The sequence below is a fragment of the Somniosus microcephalus genome, chromosome 6, assembly GCF_052327205.1.
Source record: "Somniosus microcephalus isolate GS21.2 chromosome 6, FLI_Smic_1.0, whole genome shotgun sequence".
Lineage (NCBI taxonomy): Eukaryota > Metazoa > Chordata > Chondrichthyes > Squaliformes > Somniosidae > Somniosus > Somniosus microcephalus.
The window spans coordinates 126441-138064 of NC_140992.1; the positions used below are offsets into that span (position 1 = coordinate 126441).

The following is an 11624-nucleotide window of genomic DNA, read 5'->3' on the forward strand; positions in this document are numbered from 1 at the left end:
TAAGAAAATTCAACCATTATCTGCATTGGCAGAAGTTCACCTTGCTGACTGACCACCAACCACTTGTCTCCATCTTTAATCCTAAGAAGGGCGTGCCAGTAATGACTGCACAGCGGTTACAAAGATGGTCCCTGTTTCTAGGGGCGAATCAATATGAAATAGAATATAAAGGCACGAAACAGCATGGGAACGCTGATGGGCTATCGCGCCTGCCACTGCCTACGGTGGAGCAAGCACCAGCAGTGGACCCTATCGAGATATTTTATTCGTCGATAATTGAACGCTTGCCAATAACAAACGCGGATATAGAGAAGGAGACCCGCAATGATCCGACGCTGTCACGGGTATATGAATTGACGGTGAGGGGATGGCCAACACATGGCGACTCACTGTTGCCAGCATTCTCATCCAGAAGAGAACAGCTGTCAGTATGCCAGGGGACAGTGATGTGTGGATCCAGAGTGGTGATTCCACCCAAGTTAAGGGAGAGAGTGCTAAAGGAGCTACATGAAGGTCATCTGGGGGGAGTGAAAATGAAAAGCCTTGCTAGGGCTTATGTGTGGTGACCAGGAATCGATCAACAAATCGAAGACCTAACTAAGAGCTGCTTAGGATGCCAGAAGGTCCAAAATGCACCACCACATGCCCCTCTACACCCATGGGAGTGGCCCTCCTCTCCATGGCAATGGGTGCACATTGATTTAGCTGGTCCATTCATGGACTCAATGTTCTTAATAGCAGTGGATGCTCGTTCAAAGTGGCCTGAGGTGATAAAGATGTCTTCAACCACTACAGAGAAAACGATTGCAGTCCTACGGACCATGTTTGCCAGAGCAGATCTGCTCTGATAATGGACCACGGTTTGTGTCCGACGAGTTCCAAAAAATTCATGAAAAGGAATGGGGTAAGGCATTACACATCCGCCCCGTATCATCCAGCCACCAATGGATTTGCTGAGAGGTTCGTACAAACCTTTAAGAAGGCGATAAAGGCCATGTGCGACGAGGAAATTCCACTACAGCATAAGATGGACAATTTCTTAGCCTACCGAAACGCGACACATGCAGTTACCAACCAGACCCCGGCCATGATGTTCTTTAACCGAAGGTTGAGATCTCGTCTGGATTTGCTCAGACCAAATGTGCGAAGAAATGTTGAGGACAAACAATTCCAGCGCATCAACGAGAAGCCGACAAGGAGCTTCAATGTAGGGCAACCAGTCTTGGCCCGTGACTATCGAACAGAGAAGTGGCAACCTGGAACGATATGTACAAGGCAGGGGCCATTAATGTACACAGTGGATGTCGGGGAGAACATTGTGAGACGCCACGTCAATCAGATCTTAGCATCACAGTCAACCCCATGTCTCGAGTACCTGGGGATGAACCCGACATACCGATAGCATCTTCTGCAGACCCAGTAGCAGTGGAACCCGATGAACTACCCGATGAAAAGGGGTCAGAATCACCTCTGCACCAAGAACAAGAACCTCCGGAAAATGAACTTTTTGTTAATTGAATATTAAGGGGGTATTAATCTAAAAAGGGAGGAATTGTAGTGTATGTGCTTTAAGTCACAACTACTTTTTACAGCTCCTGTATACTGTAGTACCGGCAGTAACCACACCGGTATATAAGCTGTGCGCATGCCTCTGTACTCCAGTCTAGAGATGACCCTCCTCCAGTAAAGACCTGTTGTTTGTTTATGTACAGCATCCATGTAATTCTTTATCCACTGAACCACGGATTTAACACATGGGATTGGGGGTAATATACTAGTATGGATTGAGCATTGGTTAATGGACAGAAAACAGAGTAGGAATAAACAGATCATTTTCAGGTTGGCAGGCTATAAAACATAGAAACATAGAAGATAGGAGCAGGAGTAGGCCATTCGGCCCCTCGAGCCTGCTCCGCCATTCAATGAGATCATGGCTAATCAACAGTACCCATGGATTGGCAGGTAGCTAATGTACCCCACTGTTCAAAAAAGGTGGTAGAGAGATAACAGGGAATTACAGACCGGTAAGCTAGACATCGGTAGTGGGGAAAATGCTAGAGTCCATTATAAAAGGTGTAATAGCAGAGCACTTGGAAAACAGTGACAGGATCGGACAAAGTCAACATGGATTTAGAAAAGGTAAATCATGCTTGACTAATCTACTGGAATTTTTTGAGGATGTAACTGGTAAAATAGATAAGGGGGAACCAGTGGATGTGGTGTATTTGGACTTTCAGAAGGCTTTCGATAAGGTCCCGCATAAGAGATTAGCATATAAAGTTAAAGCACATGGGATTGGGGGCAAGGTATTGACTTGCATAGAGAACTGGTTGGCAGATAGAAAGCCGAGTTGGAATAAACGGCTCTTTTTCCGAGTGGCAGGCAGTGACTAGTGGGGTACCGCAGGGATCGGTCCTTGGACCCCAGCTATTCACAATATGTATTAATGATCTAGACAAGGGAACTAGATGTAATATCTCCAAATTTGCAGACGACACAAAGCTGGGTGGGCGTGTGTGCTGTGAGGAGGATGCCGAGAAACTCCAGGATGATTTGGACAGGTTGGGTGATTGGGCAAAAGCATAGCAGATGCAATAACGTGGATAAATGTGAGGTTATCCACTTTGGTGGCAAAAACAGGAAGGCAGATTATTATCTGAATGGCAATAGATTGGAAGAAGGGGAAGTGCATCGAGACCTGGGTGTCCTTGTGCACCAGTCGCTGAAGGTAAGCATGCAGGTGCAGCAGGCGGTTAAGAAGGCAAATGGTATGTTGGTCTTCGTAGCGAGGGGGTTTGAGTACAGGAACAAGGATGTCTTGCTGCAGTTATACAGGGCCTTGGTGAGACCACATCTGGAGTATTGTGTGCAGTTTTGGTCGCCTTATCTGAGGAAGGATGTTCTTGCCATGGAAGGAGTGCAGCGAAGATTCACCAGGCTGATACCTGGAATGGCAGGAATGACGTATGAGGAGAGATTGGGTCGATTGGGCCTGTACTCGCTGGAGTTTAGAAGAATGAGAGGTGATCTCATTGAAACTTATAAAATTCTGACAGGACTGGACAGACTAGTTGCAGGAAGGATGTTCCCGATGGTCGGGGTGTCCAGAACCAGGGGTCACAGTCTAAGGATAAGGGGTAGGCCATTTAGGACAGAAATGAGGAGGAATTTCTTCACCCAGAGAGTGGTGAACCTGTGGAATTCTCTACCACAGAAGGCAGTAGAGGCCAATTCATTAAATATATTCAAGAAGGAGTTGGATATATTTCTTAAGGCTAAAGGGATCAAGAGGTATGGGGAGAAAGCAGGGACCAGGTACTGAATTTGGATGATCAGCCATGATCGCATTGAATGGCGGAGCAGGCTCGAGGGGACGAATGGCCTACTCCTGCTCCTTTCTTCTATGTTTCATTAGACCCTATGTTCCCGACATCTGTGGGACGTTATTTGTGTCCTCCTTTGTGAAGCCAGAACCAAAGTATGTATTTAATTGGTTGCCATTTCTTTGTTCCCCATTATAAATTCCCCTGATTCTGACTGCAAGGGACCTACGCATGACTTCACCAATCTTTTTCTCTTCACATATCTATAGAAGCTTTTATAGTCCGTTTTTATGTTCCCTGCAAGCTTACTCTCATACTCTATTTTCCCCCTCTTAATTAATCCCTTTGTCCTCCTTTGTTGAATCCTAAACTGCTCCCAATCCTCAAGTTTACTGCTTTTTCTGGCCAATTTAGATGTCTAATCCTTGGATCTTATGCTATACCTAATTTCCCTTGTTAGCCATGGTTGAGTCACCTTTTTTGTTTTATTTTTATGCCAAACTGGGATGAACAAATTCTGTAGTTCATCCATGCGATCTTTGAATGTTTGCCATTGCCTATCCACCGTCAACCCTTTGAGTTACATTCCCCAATCAATCCTACCCAAATCATACCATCGTAGTTTCCTTTATTTAAATTCAGGACCCTAGTCTCTGAGTCAACTACTTCACTCTCCATCTTCATGACGTATTCGATCATATTATGATCGCTCCGACTCAAGGGGCCTCGCACAACAAGTGGGCTACCGCAAGGATCAGTGCTTGGGCCTCAGCTACTCACAATCTATATCAATAATTTGGATGAAACATAGAAACATATTAGATAGGAGCAGGAGTAGGCCATTTGTCCCTTTTGAGCCTGCTCCGCCATTAAATGCGATCATGGCTGATCATCCAATTTCAGTACCCGGTCCCTGCTTTCTCCCCATACCCCTGGATCCCTTTAGCCTTAAGAAATATATCCAACTCCTTCTTGAATATATTTAATGAATTGGCTTCTGCTGCCTTCTGTGGTAGAGACTTCCACAGGTTCACCACTCTCTGGGTGAAGAAATTCCTCTTCACTTCTGTCCTAAATGGCCTACCCCCTATCCTTCGACTGTGACCCCTGGTTCTGGACTCCCCGACCATCGGGAACATCCTTCCTGCATCTAGTCTGTCCAATCCTGTCAGAATTTTATAAGTTTCAATGAGATCCCCTCTCATTCTTCTAAACTCCAGCGAGTACAAGCCCAATCTTCCCAATCTCTCCTCATGCGTCATTCCTGCCATCCCAGGTATCAGCCTGGTGAATCTTCGCTGCACTCCTTCCATGGCAAGAACATCCTTCCTCAGATAAGGTGACCAATACTGCACACAATACTCAAGATGTGGTCTCACCAAGGCCCTGTACAACTGCAGCAAGACATTCATGTTCTTGTACTCAAACCCCCTCGCTACGAAGACCAACATACCATTCGCCGCCTTAACCACCTGCTGCACCTGCATGCTTACCTTCAGCGACTGGTGCACAAGGACACCCAGGTCTCATTGCACTTCTCCTTCTCCCAATCTATTGCCATTCAGATAATCTGCCTTCCTGTTTTTGCCACCAAAGTGGATAACCTCACATTTATCCATGTTATATTGCATCTGGCATGCTTTTGCCCAATCACCCAACCTGTCCAAATCATCCTGGAGTTTCTTGGCATCCTCTTCATAGCACACACGCCCACCCAGCTTTGTGTCGTCTGCAAATTTGGAGATATTACATCTAGTTCCCTTGTCTAGATCATTAATATATATTGTGAATAGCTGGGGTCCAAGGACCGATCCCTGCGGTACCCCACTAGTCACTGCCTGCCATTCGGAAAAAGACCCGTTTATTCCAACTCTTTGCTTTCTGTCTGCCAACCAGTTCTCTATCCAAGTCAATACCTTGCCCCCAATCCCACGTGCCTTAACTTTACACACTAATCTCTTATGCGGACCTTATCGAAAGCCTTCTGAAAGTCCAAATACACCACATCCACAGGTTCTCCCTTATCTATTTTACCAGTTGCATCCTCAAAAAATTCCAGTAGATTAGTCAAGCACGATTTACCTTTTGTAAATCCATGTTGACTTTGTCCAATCCTGTCGCTGTTTTCCAAGTGCTCTGCTATTACATCTTTTACAATGGACTCTAGCATTTTCCCCACTCCCAATGTCAGGCTTACCGGTCTGTAATTCCCCATTTTCTCTCTACCACCTTTTTTGAATAGTGGGGTAACATTAGCTACCCTCCAATCCATGGGTACTGTTCCAGATTCTATCAAATGTTGGAAGATGATCAGCAATGCATCTACTATTTCTAGGGCCACTTCCTTAAGTACCCTAGGATGTAGATTATCAGGCCCTGGGGATTTATCCACCTTCAATCCCATCAATTTCCCTAACACCATTTCCCTACAAATACTGATTTCTTTCAGTTCCTCCCTTTCATCAGATCCTATGATCCCTGACATCTCTGGGAGGTTATTTGTGTCCTCCTTTCTGAAGACAGAACCAAAATATGTATTTAATTGGTCAGCCATTTCTTTGTTCCCCATTATAAATTCCCCTGATTCTGACTGCAAGGGACCTACGCTTGACTTCACCAATCTTTTTCTCTTCACATATCTATAAAAGCTTTTACAGTCAGTTTTTATGTTCCCTGCAAGCTTACTCTCATATTCAATTTTCCCCTTCTTAGTTAATCCCTTTGTCCTCCTTTGTTGAATCCTAAACTGCTCCCAATTCTCAGGTTTACTGCTTTTTCTGGCCAATTTATATGTCCTCTCCTTGGATCTTATGCTATCCCTAATTTCCCTTGTTAGCCACGGTTGAGTCACCTTTTTTGTTTTATTTTTATGCCAAACTGGGATGAACAAATGCTGCAGTTCATCCATGCAGTCTTTGAATGTTTGCCATTGCCTATCCACCGTCAACCCTTTGAGTGACATTCCCCAATCAATCCTACCCAACTCACGCCTCAGACCATCGTAGTTTCCTTTATTTAAATTCAGGACCCTAGTCTCTTGAGTCAACTACTTCATTCTCCATCTTAATGAATAATTCTATCATATTATGATCGCTCCAACCCAAGGGGCCTCGTACAACAAGATTGCTATTTAATCCTTTCTCGTTACATAACACCCAGTCTAAGATGGCCTGATCTCTGGTTGGTTCCTTGACATATTGGTCCAGGAAACCATCCCGTATACACTCCAGGAATTCCTCCTCCACAGTATTGTTACTAATTTGGTTAGCCCAATCTATATGTAGATTAAAGTCACCCAAGATGACTGCTGTGCCCTTATTGCACGCTTCTCTAATTTCCCTTTTAATGCCATCCCCCACCTCTGCATTACTGTTTGGAGGTCTATATACCACTCCCACTAATGTTTTCTGCCCCTTGGTATTTCTCAGTTCTACCCATACAGATTCCACATCATCAGAGCTAATAACCTTCCTTACAATTGTGTTAATCCCTTCTTTAACCAGCAATGCTACCCCACCTCCCCTTCCTTTTTGCCTATCTTTCCTGAATATTGAATACCCCTGGATGTTAAGTTCCCAGCCTTGGCCACCCTGGAGCCATGTTTCCGTAAACCCAATTAAATCATATTCATTTACCTCTATTTGCGCAGCTAATTCATCCACCTTATTACGGATGCTCCTCGCCTTAAGACACGAGGCCTTCTGGCTTGTTTTTTTAACGCTCTTAGACCTCTTTGAATTATTATTTACTGTGGCCATGTTTGATTTAAACCGTTGATTTCTTTGACTGCCACTTTCTCCTTCCTATCTTTTGCTTTTATCCTTGTTTCCCTTTCCTCTGTCTCCCTGCTCAGGTTCCCAACCCCCTGCCATTTTAGTGTAAACCCTCCCCCAGAGCACTAGCAACACTCCCCCTAGGACATCGGTCCCGGCCCTGCCCAGGTGCAAACCATCCGGTTTAAACTGGTCCCACCTCCCCCAGAACCGGTTCCAATGTCCCAGGAATTACCATTCCTCTAGCCACGTATTCAGCTGAAATATCCTTCTATTTCTACTCTGACTAGCACGTGGCACTGGTAGCAATCCTGAGATTACTACCTTTGAGGTCCTATTTTTTAATTTACCTCCTAACTCCCTATATTCAGCTTTTAGGACCTCATCCGAGTTTTTACCTATATCGTTGGTACCTATATGCACCACGACAACTGACTGTTCACTCTCCCCTTCCAAAATGTTCTGCAGCCGCTCTGAGACATCCTTGACCCTTGCACCAGGGAGGCAACACACCATCCTGGAGTCTTGTTTGCGGCCGCAGAAACGCTTATCTATTCCCCTTACAATAGAATCCTCTATTACTATAGCTCTACCCCTCTGTTTCCTCCCGTCCTGTGCAGCAGAACCACCCCTGGTGCCAGGAAGTTGGCTGCTGCTGCCTTCTCCTGATAAGCCACCCCCCCCCCCCCAAACAGTATTCAAAGCGGTATATCTGTTTGAGAGGGGGATGACCCCAGGTGACTCCTGCACTACCTGCCTGCACCTATTACTCTGCCTGGCGGTCACCCATTGCCTTTCTGCCTTTGTAACCTTTACCTGCGGTGTGACCAACTGGTTAAACATGCTATCCACGACGTCCTCAGCCTCGCGAATGCTCCAGTATGAATCCAATCGCAGCTCCAGCACCACAATGTGGTCTGCCAGTAGCTGCAGTTGGATACATTTCCCGCACACATAGTTGTCAGGGACACTAAAAGTGTCCCTGAGTTCCCACATAGTGCAGGAGGTGTATACCACGTGGCCAGGCTGTTCTGCCATGACTTGCCCTTAAATTAATTCAATTTAAATTAATTCAAATCAATACCACCAATTAAATGATATACTCAATGGCCCTCGTTTACCAACTGTCCCCACTACACCACAGAGACCCTAGAAACTATAAAACACAAAAATTAAGCTTGTAAAAAAGGAGAGAGAAATACTCGCCAACCAATCACTTACCTGCTTTCTGGTGACATCACAGTTCGATTACTTTTTACTTCTCTCTCCCGCTCTCGGAGCTGAGATTGGAGATTGGTAAACCAACCTGCTCCTCTGCCACCTTGGGGTCGCTTTAAATGCCGCCGCCGCTTCCCACACAGGTCCGCACTGCTGCTGCTCCGGGGCCAAAGGTAATATATCCAAGTTTGCTGATGATACAAAGCTGGGTGGGAATGTAAGTAGTGAGGAGGATGCAAAGAGGCTTTAAGGGAATATAGACAGGCTAAGTGAGTGGGCAAGAACATGGCAAATGGAATATAATGTGGAGAAATGTGAAGCTATCCACTTTGGTAGGAAAAATAGAAAAGCAGAGTATTTTTGAAATGGTGGTAGATTGGGAAATGTTAGTGTTCAGAGGAACCTGGGTGTCCTTGTACACGAATCACTGAAAGTTAACATGCAGGTACAGCAAGCAATTAGGAAAGCAAATGGTATGTTGACCTTTATTACAAGAGGATTTGAGTATAACAGTAAAGACGTCTTACTGCAATTATATAGGGCCCTGGTGAGACCAGACCTGGAGTATTGTGTACAGTTTTGGTCTCCCTACCTAAGGAAGGATATACTTGCCATAGAGGGAGTGCAACGAAGGTTCACCAGACTGATTCCTGGGATGGGGTGATTGTTCTATGAGGAGGTGTTGAGTAGACTAGACCTATATTCTCTAGAATTTAGAAGAATGAGAGGTGATCTCATTGAAACATACAAAATTCTTACAGGGCTTGACAGGGTAGATGAAGGGAGGATGTTTCCCCTGGCTGGGGAGTCTAGAACCAGGGGTCACAGTCTCAGAATAAGGAATCCGCCCTTTATGACTGAGATGAGAAATTTCTTCACTCAGAGGGTGGTGAATCTTTGGAATTCTCTACCCCAGAGGGCTGTGAAGACTCGGTCGTTGAGTATATTCAAGACAGATCGATAGATTTTTGTATATTAAGGGAATAAAGGGATATGGGGATAGTGCAGGAAAGTGGAGTTGAGGTCGAAGATCAGCCATGATCTTATTGAATGGCGGAGCAGGCTCGAAGGGCCAAATGACCACCTCCTGCTTCTATTTCTTATGAAAGGGCAGGGGAGTGGAACTAATTGGATAGCACTTCTGATATTCTACCTGATAAACCTCTACTTGCATTTCCCCACCTTGAGGCTCGAAAGAACCTTTTTGCAGCCTCGGAAGTGGAGGCTTCCATCAGCTGCAATGGAGTACTAATTCCACAAGGGCCATGACCAGTATCGGTGTAACACAGTGGGGAATCGGGGACTCATTGCTTTGCTTTGTTCATTTGCTGATCTAAGCTGCATTCATGTTGCAGAGACTATAGCATCTGCTTAAAGGAGGGGAGGAATGGGATATGTTGTCCTGTCCATCACCTGTTGGTGTGCAGGAAGAATAATACATTTGTAACTCTCACTAGCTTCCGAACTCATCACAATCTCTGCTTTCTTTCCAGCGTCTCTCTCATGTGCTGGAGTCTTAGCAAGCCTCGAGAAGCTGGAATTAACGTACAACAATATCACTGATGACCAATCTTGGGCAATATTTTTCCAGAAAATAAATGGCCTGAAGGAGCTCTCTGAGTTAGACATTGGCCTGCGACCTTTGACTTGCCGAGAGTGCGGCCCATGGATTACCGTTCTTCTGGACAGCCTGGCTAGACTTCCCTCACTCACAGAATTAGGGATGCATCACTGGCTCTTCAGTGCTTCACAACGAGAGCTCCTGGACACTTTCAACAAGGACAATAAGAGGAATATCCATTTTGCGTATTAGTCTCTTGTCACATGCTGAAATGGAGGTTCAAAGATAAGGGACTTATTTCAGAATGTACACAAATCGCAGGTTCATTTTAATATCCTTTAAAATCGGCAGAGTCATCATTCAAAGCATTCCAACCTCAGTCCACCTTTCACACCTGCCCAGCTCTGGTTCCTGTACCCTGACTCCAGCCCACCTTTCACTCCGGTTCCTGTACACTGACTCCAGCCCACCTTTCACTCCGGTTCCTGTACACTGACTCCAGTCCACCTTTCACTCCGGTTCCTGTACACTGACTCCAGCCCACCTTTCACTCCGGTTCCTGTACACTGACTCCAGCCCACCTTTCACTCCGGTTCCTGTACACTGACTCCAGCCCACCTTTCACTCCCACCCAGCTCCGGTTCTGGTGCACTGACTGACCCCAGTCGACATTTGACCACTTTGTATCCAAAAAAAAAAAAGGGTGAACATTTCTGGTACAACACAGAAAATAGTGGACGCACTGAGTGGCTTAGTCGGTCTCTGTGGAGGGAACAGATCGGTTTACAAAGGACCCAACTCTCAGCTTGTCGTTGTCTCCAGACACTGATCTGAGAATTCGCACCATTCAGATTCCCAGAACCTGCAGGATATTGATTTTTGTTAACCTTTTACGTGTTTATTGCTGATTCTGTTGAAGTGCCTGCACCCTGAAGATTAACTGCCTGTTTATTTTCAACATTTTCTGTTTTCATTTCTAGTTCCTGTCCATGTTTTACATCTTCCCAATTACAATACCAGATTTGTTTCAATGAGATGATGTGTTCCAGCCAGTCCCACAGGCTTGGTGCAGATTAATACAAAAGTCCAGATCTATCTTTTTATCGCGATATCTGAAGGTGTATCAGTATCCAGTGACACACCTGCCCTGGACTCATGAGCTTAACACTAGTGTTTCCCGTGGCTGTCAGTTATAGGGTCTTGGCTAACTTGAGGCAAACACAAAGCTAAATAGAGACTTGCTTGTTGCTGCAGGGGGCAGGGCTGCACGGTGGCCGGACTGTTGCACTGAGGTGAGGGATGACTGTACGGGATGAAAAGATTGGCTAAATGTGGTTTAAATCGTGCTGTGCCTGAGCTGGAAGCACTTGAGACCAGCTTTTGAAACTGGGTCTGAATGCTGGAGGGAATACTGGGGTTCCAAAAGTCATCTGATTTCTGTGTCTTTCTGTATTTGTCGAGACACTAGTATGTTATGTCTGTTACTGTCTAGCAATAAAAATGTTTTCTGTAGTGATGGCCCTATATTTAAGTGGGTCAATGTAAGTTGGGGAAATGATTTCCACAGAGAGAAGTTGGAAAACCATTGGACTGGAGAGCATTGATCAAACTCATTGCATAGAAGGAGGCCATTTGGCCCATCATGCCTTTGCTGGTGCAAGCTCTCCAGAAATGAGATTAAAGGACTCCAGTTGAAGGGCTAACAATGGCAGAGGCACAATGGGCTGAATGGCCTCCTGTGTTGTCATT

The 11624-nt window shown here is 45.4% G+C and overlaps 1 protein-coding gene across 7 annotated transcripts in view; it reads left to right on the top strand.

Moving 5' to 3' along the window:
• Nucleotides 1-11387, top strand: part of LOC147115359 (leucine-rich repeat-containing protein 31-like) — a 109248-nt gene extending 97861 nt beyond the window's left edge. For all 7 annotated transcript variants that reach the window (XM_085989609.1, XM_085989613.1, XM_085989611.1 and 4 more), the window contains one exon: nucleotides 9808-11387. In XM_085989609.1, coding sequence (XP_085845735.1) covers nucleotides 9808-10127 — 320 coding nt within the window. In that variant the 3' untranslated portion in view covers nucleotides 10128-11387. The remainder of the gene's footprint in view (nucleotides 1-9807) is intronic.
• Nucleotides 11388-11624: the final 237 nt, after the last annotated feature.